The sequence below is a fragment of the Poromitra crassiceps genome, assembly GCF_964638095.1.
Source record: "Poromitra crassiceps genome assembly, chromosome: 5".
Lineage (NCBI taxonomy): Eukaryota > Metazoa > Chordata > Actinopteri > Beryciformes > Melamphaidae > Poromitra > Poromitra crassiceps.
In genome coordinates this window covers 54,009,409-54,033,008 of record NC_139642.1, presented here as the reverse complement: position 1 = coordinate 54,033,008, position 23,600 = coordinate 54,009,409, and the positions used below count along the sequence as shown (strand labels likewise).

The window sequence follows — 23,600 nt, the reverse complement described above, 5'->3', positions numbered from 1 at the left end:
GCACTAGAAGTAGAAGGCTTCCCTTTATCAAAGCTAAATAGTCGTTAATAGGTTGATTTTGTTCCTGGCACTTTGTAACTTTCTTAAGAAAAGTACACTGTCTACAAATGTCATTATTATTTTAATCAATCAAAGCATTGATTCATTGTTTCCCTCCCAAAACTAATGCTGTACCACGGCAATCTTTTATGTATATGAATATCCCTCTGGAATAACCTGCCTTGTTAACTCTGCTGCATTTATAGTAAATCGGTTTAACAAACAAAAATTGTATCTAAGATTGTAATTTGCTGTGTTGTTTGTATGTTTTGTTTTGTTCATATTTCTGATTATTGCGTCTTTTTGTGGTGGGTTTATAATCTACTGTTTGAGTCTGTTGTTTTCCTTTTATTCTTAGTTATAATTTAGTTTTCTGTTATTGTATAGTTTTTATTTGTGATTGTTCTTTGTATGTGTTTTTATGTGGATCCCAGGAAGAATAGCTGGTTGCTATGGCACCAGGTAATGGGGATCCTTAATCAAATCAAATCAAATTATTCCACAGTGTGTAGGTACATACAGGTTTAACAGATTGATAATGTGGATGAAGTGAATTAGATGGAACGATTGAACAAGAGTCCTATAACAGGTTTTAGTGATTGGCTGTGTGAACAAAATTAATGTTTACAAAAATGAATAAAGTTTTTTCCAAAGATTGAAGAAAGTATTTTGTGTGTATTCATTCAAGGGAGCCTATTAAAGCTGAAAATGTGAAGGTATTATGTGTAGTATAACAGCAGGTTTGATTTAACTCACTTGCCAGTTTAATTTACTTAATTGCATTGATTTATTTAATTTCATTGCCCTGATAATTGGTTGAACAAAGATATATTTGGTTGACTAAGGCTTTGGATAAGGTATAATGGTATAGTTTTTTAATCTTTGTGTTGTCTTTGGGTCAAAAATGACCTGTTTCTCACTCTTTCTTTCTTTTTTTCTTTCTTCTATTAAGTTTTACGACTTCTCCTATGACATACAATTAGAAAAGTTACACATTTACCTTTTTATATTGTAATAAAGGCTGTACAGCAACAGGGTACAAAGATCATCTATAGCCCTATTCGCACGGGATAAGTATTATCTGGGGACCTCTTACTGCTTCGGCTGCCCTGCCGTGCGGGCCGGTTGCCGTGGACACCTTGGTCTCTAGTGATTGGTTAGGGAAGACCGAAGCCCTCTGCCTGCTGGAGCTGGAATCTCTCTGTGCTCCTGGCTAACACACCAGTCTCATGGAATAACGGATTCAGGACCGCAATAAGAGATGAGATGGCTGGGAAGTGAGCGAGGATGTAGGACTGAAGTGGTAAGTTCTGAAAATCTGTGTCTCCTCATAACCCCTCCCTCTTCTTCCTGGTCTCAAGTCCAGCCAGTTAGATTATGTTCAGATATTTCCTTGTTCCTCCCCTTTCACAGATCTGCCAGTTTGAAGATGGGTGTAAACAACATGCTGTAAAGTGACATCTGACAAGCTCATTCATTACAGATCAGTAAATGAACATGAAGTAAAGGAACAACAGAGGTTTGGTTTGGATCAGAGTCCAACTCTTATCTGTTCAGATGAAATAAAACTTAACTATCTGCCATTCACTGTCAGTGAGAAGTGAAATGGCGCAGCAAGGAATTCAGCTGGACGAGGCAAAGTTCTGCTGTTCGATCTGTCTGGATCTACTGAAGGATCCGGTGACTATTCCCTGTGGGCACAGCTACTGCATGAGCTGTATTAAAGCCTACTGGGATGAAGAAGATCAGAAGAAAATCCACAGCTGCCCCCAGTGCAGACAGACCTTCACACCAAGGCCTGCCCTGGTGAAAAATACCATGTTTGCAGAGTTGGTGGAGGAACTGAAGAAGACGGGACTCCAAGCTGCTCCTCCTGATCGCTGCTATGCTGGACCTGAAGATGTGTCCTGTGATTTCTGCACTGGGAGAAAGCTGAAAGCCCTCAAGTCCTGCCTGGTCTGTCTGGCCTCTTACTGCGAGCAGCACCTCCAGCCTCACTATGAATCCTCTACCTTCAAAAAACACAAGCTGGTCGAGCCCTCCCAGAAGCTTCCGGAGATTTGTTCACGTCATAACGAGGTGAAGAAGATGTTCTGTCGTACTGATCAGCAGTGTATCTGTTATCCCTGCTCCGTGGAGGAACATAAAGGCCACAAGATAGTCTCAGCTGCAGCAGAAATGACTGAGAGGCAGAAAGAGCTCGGGGTGAGTCGGCAAAAAATCCAGCAGAGAATCCAGGACAGAGAGAAAAACGTGAAGGTGCTTCATCAGGAGGTGGAGGCTATCAATCTCTCTGCCGATAAAGCAGTGGAGGAGAGTGAAAAGATCTTCACAGAGCTGGTCCATCTCATTAAGAAAAGAAGCTCTGATGTGAAGGAGCAGATCAGATCCCAGCAGAAAGTGGAAGCGAGTCGGGCTGAAGAACTTCAGGAGAAGCTGAAGCAGGAGATCACTGAGCTGAGGAGGAAAGATGCTGAGCTGGAGCAGCTCTCACACACAGAGGATCACATCCAGTTTCTACACACTTACCCCTCGCTGTCACGTCTCAGTAAATCTACAGCCTTTCCCAGCATCAATACCCATCCTCTGCGCTACTTTGAGGATGTGACTGCAGCTGTGTCAGAGGCCAGAGATAAACTAAAACTACAGGACATTCTTACAGCAGAATGCCGTAAGATCTCATGGACAGTGACTCAAGTGGATGTTTTACTGCCACAACCACAGCCCAAGACCAGAGCTGAATTTTTACAATATGCACGGCAAATCACACTGGATCCAAATTCAGCACATGAACGTCTGTTATTATCTGAGGGGAACAGAAAAGCAGAACTTACAGAAGAAGAGTCATATTCTAGTCACCCAGACAGATTCACGGAATTCTTACAATATCCACAGCCATTCACAGTGGATCCATATACAGGACATGCAGTTTGGTTATTATCTGAGCGGAACAGAGAAGCAGAACTTGTAGAAGAAGAGTCATATTCTAGTCACCCAGACAGATTCATGGACAGGCTCCAGGTCCTGAGTACAGAGGGTCTGACTGGGCGGTGCTACTGGGAGGTGGAGGGGAGTGGTGTGTGTGGAGCTTCAATAGCAGTTGCATATAAGGATATTAGCAGAACAGGGAAAGAAAGTCAATTTGGATACAATGACAAGTCTTGGGTATTCAGTAACAGTGGATTCATGCATAACAGCACTATCAAACAACCCATCACATGCACTCCGTCCTCCAGAATAGGAATGTATCTGGATCACAAGGCAGGTATTCTGTCCTTCTACAGTGTCTCTGGAACCTTCACTTGCCTCGGCAGAGCCAAGTCCAGATTCACTGAGCCTGTCTATCCTGGATTTAGGCTTTCTGGTTTAGGAGCCACTGTGGAGATCTGTCAGCTCCAATAGATGGGAGTTATTAAAGCTCATTGCTGTGGTTGTTTCTGCCCGGCACTTACCAGGGATCACCTGTCAATCAAACATTACCAGGATCACCTGTCAATCAAACATTACCAGGGATCACCTGTCAATCAAACATTGTGGGTAGAACTGTGACGTTTTTTTACTTGTATTTTATGTTGGTGAAGTTTGAGTTTCTCTTTTCTTTGTAAACCATGGTGGCTATCACTGCTCATGCTAAGTACTCCCCAGTTCTTCTTCTGTTTATTCCAAACAAACTGGACATGAAAAACACCACTTCCTGTGCAGCAGATTTTATTTTTTTCACAGGGAAAAAAGCTTCCAGACATCAAATTAGAACAGCGAATGGAAAAGCGTTATGTATATCGGATATATATTGAATCATTATATAACAAGTTGTGATAGAGAGTACCCAAATAGACATTTATTCATATGAAAACATAAACTGTTGTGATATTCGTATTGCTCTATTTTATTTTATTCTATTTCTGTTCCACTGCATGGGCTTTAATGCAGCCAGCAATAAAAGTTTTCCATTGATCATATTATATCATAATTGTTGCGTCACACCCTTCTTCCGTGTGCCACGTCAACTCACCTATGCCACGTACAGTATGCCCTTTGATACAGGTGTGGCAGGCCTCACTCAGCCTATACAGCCTGATGAAGACCAGAGAGGTTGAAACATGTTGCGTTTTGTGCCCATTTATCCTTGAAGATGCACATTGCTTGTTTAACTGTTTCAGTAGACATGTTCTTTACTTCGTAATTAAAATTTGTCTCCAAGTATCCAAGAAGCTCATTTTTTATCCTTTCTTATTTCCCCTTTATCTCATAGTTAAATAGTTGTTAATAGATTGATTTTGTTTCTGACACTTTGTAACTTTGTTAAGAAAAGTGCACTACAAATGTAATCATCATTATTTTAATTAATCAAAGCATTCATTGTTTCCCATCACAGTGCGTACATACTGGTTTAAAAGATTGATTATGTGGATGAAGTGAATATATAGATGGAAAGATTGAACAAGAGTGCTATACCAGATTTTAGTGATTGGATGTGTGAACAAAATGAATGTTTATAAAAATGAATAAAGTTTTTCCCAAAGATTTAATGAAGTATTGGGTGTGTATTCATTCCAGGAAGTCTATCAAAGCTGAAAATGTGAAGGTATTATGTATTAGCAGATTTGATTTCACTCACTTGTCAGTGTAATTTACTTAATTGCTTTGATTTATTTCATTTAATTGCCCTGATAATTGGTTAAACAAAGATATCATTTGATTTTTAATCTTTGTGTTGTATTTCTGAGCTTAACAGAAGTTTCTTTCTTTCTTTTTTCTTTCTTTCTTTCTTCCTTCCTTCCTTCAATTAAATTTGATGACTTCTCCTGCAGTGATACAATTATAAAAGTGATATATTTAACTTTTTATATTGTAATAAAAGCTGTATACCAACAGGGTACAAATATTGTCTTTGTGTAATTTTTGACCTGACAATTATTAAATCAATTACAGACTAATTCAAATTTCATAACAAAAAGGTTAATGATTTGTACAGTAGTAGTAACTAGGAACGCAATTTTTTTCTCACAAGAATAGTGAGAGGTTGGGTCATAATGTTATAAAGGTGTTTCAATAATATTCATTGTTCGTGAAACCATGACTTTGATCACCAGTGTAGCCTACAAATATTAATATAGTCTAGTTTCTACAGGTAAACAATTGTAACGGTGGCCAGTGGGTAGAGCTGTACAGTAAGTAAACCTCACTCTAGATGCTCTAGTGACAGATGCTAGAGCTCAAAGGCTTTAGCCTCCTTGCTAGAGCATCCATCTCCCATGCTGGAGGTTCCTGGTTCGATCCCCAGCTGCAGGACTACATAACACAGGTTACATAAGGTTCTGTTTTCTCTCACCTGAACCTCGTCAGTGATCTCGTCTGGGGAATAGTCTCCATATATATCCATATATATATATATACTGGTGCATCTCTGAACTAAAGACATTAGCTTTCTGCAGGATCTTTGTAAATGTTTGATACATGACATTCCTATAAACCTTCAGTGCCTCATGTCACTATGATTTCACTACCCAGAAGTTAGCCCAATGGCAAAATGCATCATGGGTTGAGAAAATGGACATTAAGAAAGATTCAAAATGCCTTTCCCCCTATGGTTATTTTGTTAAATAGTTGGCATAGTTGTATGGTGCAAGTCTGACACATGCAGGTCACTAGAGGGCGTCTTGCGCCTGAGGAATGATAGCAAAACAGAGACAAGCGCCACACAACAATAAAGCCTGTGGTGACAGTGAGAAGAAGCAGGCAATCAAATGTCTGTTGTCTAAAGTCGATCTATTAGGGTGTCCTTGATGTAATAAAAAAAAGTTCAGACACCCCTGATCTAACTTTACTGCAGGAAAAATAAACATACAAGTTACAACACCCAGAATTCTCAGCAACACCGTATGTGAGCAGTTGGATACAGACAAAGGCTTTAAGAACTTCTTATGGGGTCTCCAGATGTACGTCAATCCCTGCTGCCTCCACTTTTATTTGTCATAATGTTCACTTCCTATTGTAGACGAGGGCTAAACACAAACTGTAAACCACTCCTCTTCCTGGAATGAAGCAAACCCTCATAACCCCTCCCTCTTCTTCCTGGTCTCAAGTCCAGCCAGTTAGATTCTGTTCAGATATTTCCTTGTTCCTCCCCTTTCACAGATCTGCCAGTTTAAAGATGGGTGTAAACAACATGCTGTGAAGTGCAAGATCTGGCAAGCCCATTCATTACAGATCAGAGGTTTGGTTTGGATCGGAGCCCAACTTGTATTTGTTCAGGTGAAATGAAACTTAACTATCTGCCACTCACTGTCAGTGAGAAGTGAAATGGCGCAGCAAGGAATTCAGCTGGACGAGGCAAAATTCTGCTGTTCGATCTGTCTGGATCTACTGACGGATCCGGTGACTATTCCCTGTGGGCACAGCTACTGCATGAGCTGTATTAAAGGCCACTGGGATGAGGAAGATCAGAAGAAAATCCACAGCTGCCCCCAGTGCAGACAGACCTTCACACCAAGGCCTGCCCTGGTGAAAAATACCATGTTCGCAGAGTTGGTGGAGGAACTGAAGAAGACGGGACTCCAAGCTGCTCCTCATGATCACTGCTATGCTGGACCTGAAGATGTGTCCTGTGATTTCTGCACTGGGAGAAAGCTGAAAGCCCTCAAGTCCTGCCTGGTCTGTCTGGCCTCTTACTGCAAGCAGCACCTCCAACCTCACTATGAATCCTCTACCTTCAAAAAACACAAGCTGGTCGAGCCCTCCAACAAGCTTCAGGAGAGGATCTGCTCTCATCATGACGAGGTGAAGAAGATGTTCTGTCGTACTGATCAGCAGTGTATCTGTTATCTCTGCTCCGTGGAGAAACATAAAGGCCACAACACAGTCTCAGCTGCAGCAGAAAGGGCAGAGAGGCAGAAAGAGCTCGGGGTGAGTCGGCAAAAAGTCCAGCAGACAATCCAGGACCGAGAAAAAGATGTGAAGGTGCTTCATCAGGAGGTGGAGGCTATCAATCTCTCTGCTGATAAAGCAGTGGAGGACAGCGAGAAGATCTTCACAGAGCTGGTCCATCTCATTGAGAAAATAAGCTCTGATGTGAAGGAGCGGATCAGATCCCAGCAGAAGGTGGAAGCGAGTCGGGCTGAAGAGCTTCAGGAGAAGCTGAAGCAGGAGATCACTGAGCTGAGGTGGAAAGACGCTGAGGTGGAGAAGCTCTCACACATAGAGGATCACACACATTTTCTGTACAGTTACCCCTCGCTGTCACCTCTCTGTGATTCTTCTGATTCTGATTCTGATTCTACAACCTCTCCCAGCATCAATATGCGTCCTCTGCGGTACTTTGAGGATGTGACTGCAGCTGTGTCAGAGGCCAGAGATAAACTAAAACTACACAACATTCTTACAGAGGAATGGCGTAAGATCTCATGGACAGTGACTCAAGTGGATGTTTTACTGCCACAACCAGAGCCAGAGACCAGAGCTGAATTCTTACACTACGCACGGCAAATCACTCTGGATCCAAATACAGCACATGACCGTCTGTTATTATCTGAGGGGAACAGAAAAGCACAACTACACAGTACAGTACAGTACAGTTCACTACAGGGTTTAGTACAGAAAATTTTGAGTTACGGAAACAGATTCACAGACAGGCTCCAGGTCCTGAGTACAGAGGGTTTGACTGGGCGGTGCTACTGGGAGGTGGAGGGGAGTGGTGTGTGTAAAGCTTCAATAGCAGTTGCATATAAGGATATTAGCCGAACAGGGAAAGAAAGTCAATTTGGATACAATGACGAGTCTTGGGTATGCAGTAACAGTGGATTCATGCACGACAGTATCCATCATCCTTTCACATGCACTCCGTCCTCCAGAATAGGAGTGTATTTGGATCACAAGGCAGGTATTCTGTCCTTCTACAGTGTCTCTGGAACCTTCACTTGCCTCTTCAGCAGCCAGTACAGATTCACTGAGCCTGTCTATCCTGGATTTAGGCTTTCTGGTTTAGGAGCCACTGTGGAGATCTGTCAGCTCCAATAGATGGGAGTTATTAAAGCTCATTGCTGTGCTTGTTTCTGCCCGTCAACTTACCAGAAATCACCTGTCAATCAAACATTGTGGACTTTGATGTCTCTTTTCTTGTATTTTCTGTTGGTGAAGTTTGAGTTTCTCTTTTCTTTGTAAAACATGGTGGCTATCTCTGCTCATGCTAACTCCCCAGTTCTTCTGTTTATTCCAAACAAACCTGACATGTAAAACGCATCGCTTCCTGTGCAGCAGATTTTATCTTTTATTTTTTTCAGAGGAAAAAAGCCTCGAGACATCAAATTAGAACAGTGAATGGAAAAGCGTTATGTATATCGGATATAGGTTGAATCATTATAACAAGTTGTACCCAAATAGACATTTATTCATATGAAAACATAAACTGTTGTGTGGCCTAAATATTTCTGTTCTATTTCTGTTCCACTGCATGGGCGTTAAGGGAGCCATCACTAGAAGGCTTCCCTTTATCAAAGCTAAATAGTTGTTAATAGATTGATTTGGTTTTTGACACTTTGTAACTTTGCTAAGAAAAGTGTACTACAAATGTAATCATTATTATTTTAATTAATCAAAGCATTCATCATTGTTTCCCGTCACATTGCGAACATACTGGTTTAACAGATTGATTATGTGGATGAAGTGAATATATAGATGGAAAGATTGAGCAAGAGTGCTATACCAGATTTTAGTGATTGGGTGTGTGAACAAAATTAATGTTTATAAAAATGAATAAAGTTTTTCCCAAAGATTGAATGAAGTATTTTGTGTGTATTCATTCCAGGAAGTCTATCAAAGCTGAAAATGTGAAGGTATTACGTATTAGCAGATTTGATTTCACTCACTTGTCAGTTTAATTTACTTAATTGCTTTGATTTCATTTAATTGCCCTGATAATTGGTTAAACAAATATATATTTAGTTGACTGAAGGTTTGGATAAAGTATATTGGTATAATCTGACTTTTAATCTTTGTGTTGTCTTTCTTTCTTTCTTTCTTTCTTTCTTTCTTTCTTTCTTTCTTTCTTTCTTTCTTCAATTAAATCTGATGACTTATCCTGCAGTGATACAATTATAAAAGTGATACATTTAACTTTTTATATTGTAATAAAAGCTGTACACCAACAGGATATGAAGATTGTCTTTGTGTCATTTTTGACCTGACAATTATTAAATCAATTACAGACTAATTCAAATTTCACAACAATAAGGTAAATGATGTGTACAGTAGTAACTAGGAATGCAATCTTTTTCTCACAAGAATAGTCAGAGGTGGGGTCATAATGTTAAAAGGGTGTTTTAGTAATATTCATTGTTCGTGAAACCATGACTTCGATCACCAGTGTAGCCTACAAATACTAAGATAGTTTAGTTTCTATGGATAAACAATTGTAAGGGTGGCCAGTGTGTAGAGCTGTACAGTAAGTAAACCTCACTCTAGATGCTCTAGCGACAGATGCTAGAGCTCAAGGGCTTTAGCCTCCTTGCTAGAGCATCCATCTCCCATGCTGGAGGGTCCTGGTTTGATCCCCAGCTGCGGAAGGACTACACAACGCAGATTACACAAGGCTCCTTTTTCTCTCACCTAAACCTCGTCAGTGATCTCGTCTGGGGAATAGTCTCTATATATATATATATACACTGGCGCATCTCTGAACTAAAGACATTAGCCTTCTGCAGGGTCTTTGTAAAGGTTTGATCCATGAGATTCCTGTAAACCTTCACTGCCCCATGTCACTATAGCCCTTTTCCGACATGCGCTTTGTACCGCAAAATGACCGGTACGTGGTCTAATGCCTGCATGTGAGAAAGGCGCCGTGCCGGTATAAGCGCGACCCCGTCGTCCCCGACATTTCACCAGTTTCGTGCCAGTCAGAAGAGCGGTATGCTCTTAAGGAGACGCAAGTGGAAACGGTTCCAGTCATTTTCCGCGATAGCGGTCCTTAAATCATGGGCGAGGTGTAGCCTACACACGTTGCTTAATGTTCCAGCCGGCATAATCTAATCATTCGCGCACATTAAAGCAAACTGGCGAAATGATCTTGTGATAGCCTAATAAGAGCAGTATGTCAGCTTGCTGATTTCCGAAGGCAACCCCGGACACATCAAACAAAGCCAGTCTGTAAAAAGTGCTTCCACGCGACGCAGGTGAACGGATAAACATCGAACCAGCAACTATTTATCTCAGACACGGATCCCAACTTCTTCAAAGTGCATCAACTAATCATTCGCGCACACCAAAGCAAACGTTAGGGTTGTGCTACAACCCAGGTTTTACGAGTGAGAACGAGAGCTCTCACTAGTGCCTACTTCGCTGCGTACGCAGCATTATGGAAGACTGTCATTTTTGCTCCAAAAATTACTTACAAAAAACCTGACCACGCCCCTTTAGGTGCCACCTCGCCCCCGTGACTACGTCACGGCCAGTCTGCCCAGGGGCCGCCACTCATTTCTTCCAGCCAGCTGAGATCCGACGCACCCAGAGACGCATCGACGCAGCAAGGCTGGGTAGTGAGAGCTCTCGTTCTCACTCGTAAAACCTGGGTTGTAGCACAACCCTAACGTTTTACTTCGTTTCGAACTCAAGCTCTCACTAGTGCCTCCATTCAACCGACCTTGCTGCCGGGAGCACCCCACAGGGCGACCCGAAAGGCACCGGTGAACCACGGCCATATGGCAACGTTTATGCCTAACCGTCTGACATATTAGAGTGGCAACGATACTACTTTCTTGCCACCGACAGCACCGCGTGCGCAAACTGCGAACCGGACACGTCGAGACTGTAGTACCTGACGAAAGTGTGATGAGAGGACCATGAGGCCGCGGCACACATGTCCTTCACCGACACACCACGCAACAACGCAGAGGATGTCGCAACACCTCGCGTAGAATGCGCCTTGATACCCTCCGGGGGAACCTTGCCCACGGCAGAGTATGCCAACGCGATCGCCTCCACTATCCAGTGTGATAAGCGATCCTTGGAAAGGGGTCCGCCCTGAGCCCTTTGCCCAAAGCAAACCAACAGCTGATCTGTAATGCGTAATGAGCGCGTCCTAGCCACATAGGCCGAGAGCGCCCTTACGGGGCACAGCATGTGCAAACGTCTCTCCTCACCCGAACTGAACGGCGGGGGACAGAATGCCGATAAGTCTATTACCATAGACCTATAGCTGGCATTAATATTCTTGGGCTGGTACGCCGGGTTAGGTCGCAACGTAACCCTGCGCCCATCGTCCCCAAAAACCATACAGGCCTGCTGTACCGAGAGGGCAATCAGGTCACTGACTCTCTTCCCTGACGATAAGGCCAGCAGCAGCGCAGTCTGCAGTCAGGACAGAACCTTTAAATCGGCGGAGTCCAAGGGCTCAAACGGATGACCCGTTAGCCCGTCCAGCACCGTAACCAGGTCCCATTTGGGAAAAACGCACCGCAATGGCGGGCGCAGTTTACGCGCCCCCTTCATGAAGCGCGAGACCAAAGGGCAAACCCCCACGGGGGTCCCTTCAATCCCCATGTGGCAAGCCGAAATCGCGGCTACGTACACCTTAAGCGACTGCGGGGACTGCCCCGCGTCAAGCAAGCTTTGAAGGAAACAGAGAACTGGACGCACGCTGCAGTTCACTGGATCCACACCCTTACTTGTGCACCATCGCGAAAAAACCCGCCACTTGTACGCATACTGAGTGCGGGTCGAAGCGGCCCTAGCACTCTGAATAGTGCGCACCACATTGTCAGGCAAGCCCTGTGCTAGCAACTGGTCCCATTCAGGAGCCAAACTGCTAGCTTCCACCTGCCTGGGGAGGGGTGGAACACCTCCCCCTCCGCCTGGGACAGGAGATCGGCCCGCACCGGCAATGCCCACGGCGGGCCCTGCGCCAGGGAGACCAGGTCCGCAAACCACGTCTGCCTGGGCCAGAACGGGGCCACTAGAACGAGCCGGAGACGCTGTTCCCTCACCCTGTCCAACACCTGACGGATCAGGGGGATCGGTGGAAACGCATAGAGCCCCTCCCGTGGCCATGCGTTCGCCAACGCGTCGTGTCCCAACGGGGGGCTGTCCTCCTGGATTGAGAACCACAATGGGCAGTGCGTCGCGCGCCGCGATGCGAAGAGATCGACGCGGGCACGACCGAACCTGGCCCAAATCTGTTCCACCACCTGAGGGTGGAGGCACCACTCCGTGTGACGGGGGTAGCCTCGAGACAGCAGGTCGGCGCCGTAATTCAGCCGTCCCGGCAGATAGACCGCCGACACTGACAGGAGACGGGGATACGCCCACAGGTGAATCTCCGCAGCTAACCGGTTCAAAGTCTTCGACCGCACACCGCCCTGTTTGTTCAGGTGGGCGATCGCCGCCATATTGTCCGAGCGAATCAGCACATGGCGTCCATGTATGACTCGCTGGAAATGAAGCAGAGCGAGGCGGATCGCCTCCAGCTCCAAGACGTTTATGTGGCGATGCTCCTGAGCTTCCCACCGGCCGTTCGCCGACAGAAACCCGCACACCGCACCCCAACCCCAGAGGGAGGCGTCGGTGCGAATCACTAGCCTGAGCGGGACCGGGCCCAATCGAGTGCCCCTCGATAGGTAACGGGGGTCTGCCCACATGGCCAAAGCCAGGCGGGCCTGACCTGTCATAGGCACCCTGCGATGACGTGCACTGAAGCACTGACACCGAGGAGCATCGACTTAATGTCCTCGCTGTCCGCACCGTGCGTGCCTGTCGCTCCCGCGAAAGGCGGGCTCGCATAGCCAGGGAGTTCAACTCGAGCCCCAGGAAGATCGCCGTCTGTTCTGGGGCGAGGCAGCTCTTTTTCCAGTTCACCAGAAACCCTAAGGTTTGCAGGTGATCGGTCACCACCTTGGTATGTTTCATGGCATCGATCCTCGAGCCGGCCACAATAAGAGCGTCGTCGAGGTAAAGGAAGATGCGAACCCCTCTCGCGCGGAGGGGGGCCAAGGCCGTCTCCACGAAAGCCGTGAAGGTTCGCGGGCTCAATAACATGCCAAAAGGCAAGACACAGAACTCGTAAGCCTTCCCTAGGAAGGAGAACCTCAGGTATTTCCTGTGTCTCTTGACCACGTGGACATGGAAGAACGCATCTTTCAGGTCCACGGAAGTAAAGAAATCCCCCTGTCTCAACGCGTTGAAGAGGTGGGGAAAAGAGAGCATTCGGAACGGGAGCTTCCTCAGCGTCTTGTTGAGGCGCCGGAGGTCCAGAATTGGACGCATGGAGCCGTCCTTTTTGGGCACGACGAAGTACCTGTGGTAGAACCCCGAGCGCACCTCTGCCTTGGGGACCGAGCGGATCGCCCCCTTGGCGAGGAGCGAAATGACCTCCTTGTGGAGTATGTTTATGAACTCCCCCTCCACGACCGTATCGTGGGTCCCGTCGAACCTGGGTGGGGCCCTGGCAAACTGCATGGCGTAACCCTTCCGAAGGGTGCGCCGCAGCCACGGGGACGGGGAACACAGACGCTCCCAGGCCTCGAGCCTGTCGGGCAACGATGGTCTGTTTAGTATATTGTTGGGCACCGGGCGACCCGGTGCTTTGGTTGGGGAAGAAAAAGGGGGGGGCGGGACAAACGAGGCTAAGCCCCCCTGCCGGTTTCTTACGCGGGCTCCGCCTACTGACGTGCCCTGTGAGCGTGTTGAACCGGCTTTCGCCGGCTGGGGGGAGTAAGGGGGCAGGCCTCTCTTTTGACCGCGGGATGCGGGCTCGTCCGCTCGCGCGGTCCCCAGGAGAGCTCCCGACCAACGATGGGCCCATGGCACCATCGATGGTGGGCTTGTCCCGGGGGCCTCCTGACGGCGGATAAGCGATCCAAGGAGAGCTCCCGACCGGGCTCGGGCGCTGGGCACCGAGGACGGTGGGCTTGTCCCTAAAGCTACAAGCCGAAGGCTGGCCCTGAAGCCAAGCCCTGGCGAGCTGGGTTGGGTAGGCCCCTGCTGAGTCCCAGACCGAAGTTGAGCGCTGAGCTCCAACGACGGTGGGCTCATAGCCCCCCCCCCCCCCTTCCCCAGGGAGGTGACTAAGTACGGGACTGGTTACCCGCTCCCCGCGCACCTCCTCGTTTTGGGGGGCGGGGGCCGCGTACCCTGGCCTGCCGTGGGACCCATGATGGGCCCACTGCGGCTGGGTGGGGCGCATCCACTGGGGGCGCCCTAGCCGGTGAGACTCGTAACCGCTGACGCGGGGCGGTCCGCGGCGGCGGAGGCCCCGGAGGACGACTCTGCGCACGCGCTTGGACCTGGAACCGGCGGTCCTCCCCCTTCGCCCGCTTGGGCAAGAAGGAGCTGACCGCCGCCGCGTTCCTCTGACGCGTCTCCAACCGCTGGGCCAAGTCTTCCACGGAGGAGCCGAACAGGCCCCCCGGGGAGATCTGAGCCCCCAGCAGCCTCCCCTTATCCTGCTCAGGGAGCTGGGTAAGATTTAGCCACAGGTGGCGGTGGGTGAGAACGGAGAAGGCCATGACCTTCCCACTGTTCTGCGCCAGGCAGTCTACCATACGCATGGCGTAATCCGTGGCCATCCTGAGCTCTGTAAACAGCTCGGGGGCAGGGTCACCTTGCATGTCCCGCAGGAGCACCGCCTGGTAGCCCTGCAGAATGGCCAGGTTGTTGGTCATGGCGGCGGACTGCCCCGCCGCCAAGTACGCCTTTTCGGCCAACTTGGCTGTAAGTTGGCACGCTTTAGAGGGCAAAGTAGGCCTCGCGGAGTTAGGGGCCAGGTGTCTGGCCACCATGTCCTCGATAGGAGGCATCGCGGTTAACGCGAGTTTATCCGCCCCCTCTAAGGCCGACCATGGAGCCATGCCCGCGCAGAGCGGCTTGGCCTCCTGAGGCCTTTCCCATCCTGACTGCACCGCGCGAACCACGTCTATACAGACGGGCAGCCGTGGCTTCGGGCGGGGTGCCTGTGGTGCCTGGAGTGGCTGGTAATAGCAACCCCGCAGCACTGATTCGAGGGGCGGAGGTGTTTCGGCCCGAGCGATGCCAAGCTTAGCTGCAGCCCTAGACATTACCCCCAGAAACTGCTTCTGATAGGGCTCGTTGAGGCTAGCCTCCGAACGGGTCCCTAACAGAGAGGTGGCCGCGGTCGCGCGGTCCCATTCCTCCCCGCCAGACAACTCCTCTTGGGGGGCGCCCTGGGGGGGAATGATGGGGTCATAGGGGAAAAACCCCCCCTGTTCTAACACAGGGTCGATGGGCTCGTCCCCCCAGTTCAAACTCTGCCGTTCGGGTAGGACCGGGGAGCCCTGCTCTTCAGGTAACTCCTCTTCCTCCGAGCGGTCAGACCCACCGCACGCGCCTCCGTCGGGAGGTGCGTGGCTAAGCCGCGGGCCCACCTGGACAAAGAGCATAGCTCTCTCCCGTAAAACGGCCAGGGTAAAGCCTTCGCATGCCCGGCAGAAGTCTGACTTCAACAGGGCGTCGCTAGCATGGTTGTGCCCGAGGCAAAACACACACTGGCTGTGGCGGTCCTGGATCGCCAAAGTAGCCTCACAGCTAACACAGCTCTTGGCTGTCTCCCTCTGTCTCATGTCAGCCGCCCGGTTCATTGTGCGAGTGAGCTTCTTAGAAGCTAACCCGCCAACAAGCCCCGCCGACTGTACCAGAATTAGCGGGAGTTAACCGTGTAAGCTGACTGTCTACAGTCGCTTGCAACGGTGAAGATGCTGGAGTGCTAAGCTAGCTGCTAGCTGCACGAGACGACTAGCTAGCTATATATCTAACGTTACTCCAGACGGAGGAACGTGCGCGCGCTAACGCTAGTAGCTGGCGCCTACAGTACCTAGCAACAGTAGTAAACGCACGGATGCAAGCCAACTAACTGTGACAACTGTGCTAATTAGCCTGTTGTTCTAGTGCTTAACGGTACAAGCTATTCTGCACGTGTGCAACCTAGCTAAAAGTTATGAGTGTAGACCTGAGTCTTGCGCTCGAGCCTAACAACGTTAACCCAGCCGGGGAAACGTTAAAACATGCACTGCGCGGCGGCAGTAATACATGCACTGCACAGCGGCAGTAATATAACAGTTAGCAAAGAAGATACTCTTAGCTTTGGATGACTTGATCCGATGCCGCTGGTGAAGAGCACAGGAACGGGTCCCCGAATCCTGATTTATCTCGTCCACGCGAACCTCTCGAAGGTGGGCAAATGAACCGAAGCGAGTCTATTTGTCCAAGCTATGAAGAGCACTGACTTTAGAGCTAACTGCGGAGCTTAAGAAAACGACGTCCTCACACTGGCTGGAAGAAGCGAAGAGAGTGGCGGCCCCTGGGCAGACTGGCCGTGACGTAGTCACGGGGGCGAGGTGGGAGGCCCAGTCAGCCCAGGGGGGCACCACGTCACCTAAAGGGGCGTGGTCAGGTTTTAATGTAAAGTAATTTTTGGAGCAAAAATGACAGTCTTCCATAATGCTGCGTACGCAGCGAAGTAGGCACTAGTGAGAGCTTGAGTTCGAAACGAAGTTAAACTACTTCCACATTTCACTTGTGCATTTGCTGTGTCATTCACTGTGTCTGTCCGTGGCTGCTGCTCTCGAGCAGAGAGGGGAGGGGGTAAATCGGCTGTGTTGATTACGCTGGCGGCTTGACGCTGCTCTTAAGTCAAACGAGTGTGATTTATTGTGTGACAACTGACAAGCGAACTTATTTCGAGTTTTGCCGACCCCCCAAATAAGCTCCCCCCTCCCCCCGCCCCCCCAACATACAGGAAAATTCGCTGATAGATTCCCACATGCGCGAGCCGAAGTGTGAAGGGAAATGTCCGATATTGACTTACAGGTAATTTTCCGGTACACATGTGGGAAAAGGGCTTATGATTTCATTACCCAGAGGTTAGCCCAATAGCAAAATGCATCATGGGTTGAGAAAATGGAAATTCAGAAAGATTCAAACCCCCTTTTCCCCCTATGGTTATTTTGTTAAAGTTAGTTGTATGGTGCAAGTCTGACACATCCAGGTCACTAGAGGGCGTCTTGCGCCTGAGGAATGATAGCAAAACAGAGACAAGCGCCACACAACAATAAAGCCTGTGGTGACAGTGAGAAGAAGCAGGCAATCAAATGTCTGTTGTCTAAAGTGGATCTATTTGGGTGTCCTTGATGTAATACAAAAAGTGTAGACACCCCTGACACCCCTAACTTTACTGCAGGAAAAATAAACATACAAGTTACAACACCCAGAAATTTCAGCAACACCGCATGTGAGCAGTTGGATACAGACAAAGGCATTAAGAACTTCTTATGGGGTCTCCAGATGTACATCAATCCCTGCTGCCTCCACTTTTATTTGTCATAATGTTCACTTCATATTGTAAACGAGGGCTAAACACACACTGTAAACCACTCCTCTTCCTGGAATGAACAAACCCTCATAACCCCTCCCTCTTCTTCCTGGTCTCAAGTCCAGTCAGTTAGATTCTGTTCAGATATTTCCTTGTTCCTCCCCTTTCACAGATCTGCCAGTTTAAAGATGGGTGTAAACAACATGCTGTGAAGTGCAAGATCTGGCAAGCCCATTCATTACAGATCAGAGGTTTGGTTTGGATCAGAGTCCAACTTGTATCTGTTCAGATTAAATTCAACTTAACTATCTGCCATTCACTGTCAGTGAGAAGTGAAATGGCGCAGCAAGGAATTCAGCTGGACGAGGCAAAATTCTGCTGTTCGATCTGTCTGGATCTACTGACGGATCCGGTGACTATTCCCTGTGGGCACAGCTACTGCATGAGCTGTATTAAAGGCCACTGGGATGAGGAAGATCAGAAGAAAATCCACAGCTGCCCCCAGTGCAGACAGACCTTCACACCAAGGCCTGCCCTGGTGAAAAACACCATGTTAGCAGAGTTGGTGGAGGAACTGAGGAAGACAGGACTCCAAGCTGCTCCTCCTGATCTCTGCTATGCTGGACCTGAAGACGTGTCCTGTGATTTCTGCACTGGGAGAAAGCTGAAAGCCCTCAAGTCCTGCCTGTTCTGTCTGGCCTCTTACTGTGAGCAGCACCTCCAGCCTCACTATGAATCCTCTACTTTTAAAAAACACAAGCTGGTCGACCCCTCCAACAAGCTTCAGGAGAGGATCTGCTCTCATCATGATGAGGTGAAGAAGATGTTCTGTCGTACTGATCAGCAGTGTATCTGTTATCTCTGCTCCGTGGAGGAACATAAAGGCCACAACACGGTCTCAGCTGCAGCAGAAAGGGCCAAGAGGCAGAAAGAGCTCGGGGTGTGGCGGCAAAAAATCCAGCAGACAATCCAGGACAGAGAGAAAGACATGAAGGTGCTTCATCAGGAGGTGGAGGCTATCAATCTATCTGCTGATAAAGCAGTGGAGCACAGTGAGAAGATCTTCATGGAGCTGGTCCGTCTCATTGAGAAAAGAAGCTCTGATGTGAAGGAGCGGATCAGATCCCAGCAGAAAGCGGAAGCGAGTCGGGCTGAAGAACTTCAGGAGAAGCTGAAGCAGGAGATCTCTGAGCTGAGGAGGAAAGACGTTGAGGTGGAGAAGCTCTCACACACAGAGGATCACACACACTTCCTCCACAGTTACCCCTCGCTGTCATGTCTCAGTCAATTTACAGACTCACCCAGCATCAATATCCGTCCTCTGCGCTACTTTGAGGATGTGACTGGAGCTGTGTCAGAGGCCAGAGATAAACTACAGAACATTCTTACAGAGGAATGGCGTGAGATCTCATGGACAGTGACTCAAGTGGATGTTTTACTGCCACAACCACAGCCCGAGACCAGAGCTGAATTCTTACACTATGCACGGCAAATCACTCTGGATCCAAATACAGCACATGAACGTCTGTTCTTATCTGAGGGGAACAGAAAAGCAGAACTTACAGAAGAACAGTCATATTCTAGTCACCCAGACAGATTCACAGACAGGCTCCAGGTCCTGAGTACAGAGGGTCTGACTGGGCGGTGCTACTGGGAGATGGAGGGGAGTGGTGTGTGTAGAGCTTCAATAGCAGTCGCATATAAGGATATTAGCAGAACAGGGATGGAAAGTCAGTTTGGATACAGTGACAAGTCTTGGGCATTCAATTATAGTAGTAACAGTGAATTCATACATAACAATATAAAACAGCCCATTCCAGGGCAAAGTCCTCTGTCCTCCAGAATAGGAGTGTATCTGGATCACAAGGCAGGTATTCTGTCATTCTACAGTGTCTCTGAAAGCTTCACTGGCCTCTGTTATACCGTACCAAACCAGTACAGATTCACTGAGCCTGTCTATCCTGGATTTAGGCCTTCTGGTTTAGGAGCCACTGTGGAGTTCTGTCAGCTCCAATAGACATGAGTTATTAAAGCTCATTGCTGTGCTTGTTTCTGCCCGGCACTTACCAGGGATCACATGTCAATCAGGTGTGTGTGTGTGTGTGTGTGTGTGTGTGTGTGTGTGTGTGTGTGTGTGTGTGAGAGAGAGAGAGAGAGAGAGAGAGAGAGAGAGCGAGAGAGCGAGACACTCCCTCCCCCACTGATGCCCCTGAGCACAACTGGCTCTGCAACGGACATTATTCCACGGACACTTATCTTTGCTGCATATTTGTATTGCTCTAATTTATCCTATTTGTGTTCCACTGCATGGGCTTTATGGAGCCAGCACTAGAAGTAGAAGGCTTCCCTTTATCAAAGCTAAATAGTCGTTAATAGGTTGATTTTGTTCCTGGCACTTTGTAACTTTGTTAAGAAAAGTACACTGTCTACAAATGTCATTATTATTTTAATCAATCAAAGCATTGATTCATTGTTTCCCTCCCAAAACGAATGCTGTACCACGGCAATCTTTGATGTATATCAATATCCCTCTGGAATAACCTGCCTTGTTAACTCTGCTGCATTTATAGTAAATCGGTTTAACAAACAAAAATTGTATCTAAGATTGTAATTTGCTGTGTTGTTTGTATGTTTTGTTTTGTTCATATTTCTGATTATTGCGTCTTTTTGTTGGTGGGTTTATAATCTACTGTGTTGAGTCTGTTGATTTCCTTTTATTCTATAATATAATTTAGTTTTCTGATATTGTATAGTTTTTATTTGTGATTGTTCTTTGTATGTGTTTTTATGTGGATCCCAGGAAGAATAACTGGTTGCTATGGCACCAGGTAATGGGGATCCTTAATCAAATCAAATCAAATTATTCCACAGTGTGTAGGTACATACAGGTTTAACAGATTGATAATGTGGATGAAGTGAATTAGATGGAACGATTGAACAAGAGTCCTATAACAGGTTTTAGTGATTGGCTGTGTGAACAAAATTAATGTTTACAAAAATGAATAAAGTTTTTTCCAAAGATTGAAGAAAGTATTTTGTGTGTATTCATTCAAGGGAGCCTATTAAAGCTGAAAATGTGAAGGTATTATGTGTAGTATAACAGCAGGTTTGATTTAACTCACTTGCCAGTTTAATTTACTTAATTGCATTGATTTATTTAATTTCATTGCCCTGATAATTGGTTGAACAAAGATATATTTGGTTGACTAAGGCTTTGGATAAGGTATAATGGTATAGTTTTTTAATCTTTGTGTTGTCTTTGGGTCAAAAATGACCTGTTTCTCACTCTTTCTTTCTTTCTTTCTTTCTTCTATTAAGTTTTACGACTTCTCCTATGACATACAATTAGAAAAGTTACACATTTACCTTTTTATATTGTAATAAAGGCTGTACAGCAACAGGGTACAAAGATCATCTATAGCCCTATTCGCACGGGATAAGTATTATCTGGGGACCTCTTACTGCTTCGGCTGCCCTGCCGTGCGGGCCGGTTGCCGTGGACACCTTGGTCTCTAGTGATTGGTTAGGGAAGACCGAAGCCCTCTGCCTGCTGGAGCTGGAATCTCTCTGTGCTCCTGGCTAACACACCAGTCTCATGGAATAACGGATTCAGGACCGCAATAAGAGATGAGATGGCTTGGAAGTGAGCGAGGATGTAGGACTGAAGTGGTAAGTTCTGAAAATCTGTGTCTCCTCATAACCTCTCTTCTTCCTGGTTTCAAGTCCAGCCAGTTAGATTCTGTTCAGATATTTCCTTGTTCGTCCCCTTTCACAGATCTGCCAGTTTAAAGATGGGTGTAAACAACATGCTGTAAAGTGACATCTGATAAGCTCATTCATTACAGATCAGTAAATGAACATGAAGAAAATGAACAACAGAGGTTTGGTTTGGATCAGAGTCCAACTCTTATCTCTTCAGATGAAATAAAACTTAACTATCTGCCATTCACTGTCAGTGAGAAGTGAAATGGCGCAGCAAGGAATTCAGCTGGATGAGGCAAAATTCTGCTGTTCGATCTGTCTGGATCTACTGACGGATCCGGTGACTATTCCCTGTGGGCACAGCTACTGCATGAGCTGTATTAAAGACTGCTGGGATGAAGAAGATCAGAAGAAAATCCACAGCTGCCCCCAGTGCAGACAGACCTTCACACCAAGGCCTGACCTGGTGAAAAATACCATGTTCGCAGAGTTGGTGGAGGAACTGAAGAAGACGGGACTCCAAGCTGCATCTCCTGATCTCTGCTATGCCGGACCTGAAGATGTGTCCTGTGATTTCTGCACTGGGAGAAAGCTGAAAGCCCTCAAGTCCTGCCTGTTCTGTCTGGCCTCTTACTGCAAGCAGCACCTCCAGCCTCACTATGAATCCTCTACCTTCAAAAAACACAAGCTGGTCGACCCCTCCAACAAGCTTCAGGAGAAGATTTGTTCAAGTCATGACGAGGTGAAGAAGATGTTCTGTCGTACTGATCAGCAGTGTATCTGTTATCTCTGCTCCGTGGATGAACATAAAGGCCACGACATAGTCTCAGCTGCAGCAGAAATGACTGAGAGGCAGAAAGAGCTTGGGGTGAGTCGGCAAAACATCGAGCAGACAATCCAGGACAGAGAGAAAGACGTGAAGGTGCTTCATCAGGAGGTAGAGGCTATCAATCTCTCTGCTGATAAAGCAGTGGAGGACAGTGAGAAGATGTTCACAGAGCTGGTCCATCTCATTGAGAAGAGAAGCTCTGATGTGAAGGAGCGGATCAGATCTGAGCAGAAAGCGGAAGTGAGTCGGGCTGAAGAACTTCAGGAGAAGCTGAAGCAGGAGATCACTGAGCTGAGGAGGGAAGACACTGAGCTGGAGCAGCTCTCACACACAGAGGATCACATCTACTTTCTACACACTTACCCCACGCTGTCACGTCCCAGTAAATCTACAGACTCACCCAGCATCGATATCCGTCCTCTGCGCTACTTTGAGGATGTGACTGCAGCTGTGTCAGAGGCCAGAGATAAACTACAGAACATTCTTACAGAGGAATGGCGTGAGATCTCATGGACAGTGACTCAAGTGGATGTTTTACTGCCACAACCACAGCCCAAGACCCGAGCTGAATGCTTACACTATGCACGGAAAATCACACTGGATCCAAATTCAGCACATGAACGTCTGTTATTATCTGAGGGGAACAGAAAGGCAGAACTTACAGAAGTACAGTCATATTCTAGTCACCCAGACAGGTTCACAGACAGGCTCCAGGTCCTAAGTAGAGAGGGTCTGACTGGGCGGTGCTACTGGGAGGTGGAGGGGAGTGGTGTGTGTGGAGCTTCAATAGCAGTCGCATGTAAGGATATTAGCAGAGCAGGGGGGGAAAGTCAATTTGGATACAGTGACAAGTCTTGGGTATTCAGTAACAGTGAATTCATGCACGACAGTATCAAACATCCCTTCACATGCACTCCGTCCTCCAGAATAGGAATGTATCTGGATCACAAGGCAGGTAGTCTGTCCTTCTACAATGTCTCTGAAACCTTCACCTTCCTCACAAGCTGCAAATGGCAGGCCAGATCCACTAATCACTTCACTGAGCCTGTCTATCCTGGATTTAGGCTTTCTGGTTCAGCAACCACTGTGAAGATCTGTCAGCTCCAATAGACTGGAGTTATTAAAGCTCATTGCTGTGGTTGTTTCTGCCCAGCACTTACCAGGGATCACCTGTCAATCAAACATTGTGGACTGTAATGTCTTTTTTCTTGTATTTTATGTTGGTGAAGTTGGAGTTTCTCTTTTCATTGTAAACCATGGTGGCTATCTCTGCTCATGCAAACTCCCCAGTTCTTCTTCTGTTTATTCCAAACAAACCTGAAATGAAAAAAAACATCACTTCCTGTGCAGCAGATTTTATTTTTTTCACAGGGAAAAAAGCTTCCAGACATCAAATTAGAACAGCGAATGGAGAAGCGTTATGTATATCGGATATAAGTTGAATCATTGTAGAATAAGTTGTGATAGAGAGTACCTAAATAGACATTTATTCATATGAAAACATAAACTGTTGTGATATTCATATTGCTCTATTTAATTTTATTCTATTTCTGTTCCACTGCATGGGCTTTAATGCAGCCAGCACTAAAAGTTTTCCATTGATCATATTATATCATAATTGTTGCGTCACACCCTTCTTCCGTGTGCCACGTCAACTCACCTATGCCACGTACAGTATGCCCTTTGATACAGGTGTGGCAGGCCTCACTCAGCCTATAC

The 23,600-nt window shown here is 47.0% G+C and overlaps 4 protein-coding genes across 4 annotated transcripts in view; 3 read left to right on the top strand and 1 right to left on the bottom strand.

Annotated features, from left to right (window-relative positions):
- The window catches only part of kbtbd3 (kelch repeat and BTB (POZ) domain containing 3), a gene marked incomplete at both ends in the record, with an annotated part of 66,308 nt that overhangs the window by 12,933 nt on the left and 29,775 nt on the right, over window positions 1-23,600 (bottom strand). The window lies entirely within an intron of this gene.
- Window positions 1,645-19,367, top strand: LOC310777387 (uncharacterized protein; the record flags this gene model as incomplete). Its single annotated transcript, XM_083637716.1, has 3 exons — window positions 1,645-2,893; window positions 3,002-3,427; window positions 17,677-19,367. 3 exons carry the CDS (start codon window positions 1,645-1,647, stop codon window positions 19,365-19,367), a joined length of 3,366 nt encoding a protein of 1,121 aa, XP_083493842.1.
- On the top strand, window positions 6,343-8,660 carry LOC310777489 (tripartite motif-containing protein 16-like; the record flags this gene model as incomplete). Its single annotated transcript, XM_083637828.1, has 1 exon — window positions 6,343-8,660. The coding sequence occupies one exon, from the start codon at window positions 6,343-6,345 to the stop codon at window positions 8,053-8,055; it is 1,713 nt and encodes a 570-aa protein (XP_083493954.1). The 3' UTR covers window positions 8,056-8,660.
- LOC310777386 (tripartite motif-containing protein 16-like) lies at window positions 21,318-22,991 on the top strand (the record flags this gene model as incomplete). The annotated part of the gene is made up of 1 exon (XM_083637715.1): window positions 21,318-22,991. One exon carries the CDS (start codon window positions 21,318-21,320, stop codon window positions 22,989-22,991), a length of 1,674 nt encoding a protein of 557 aa, XP_083493841.1.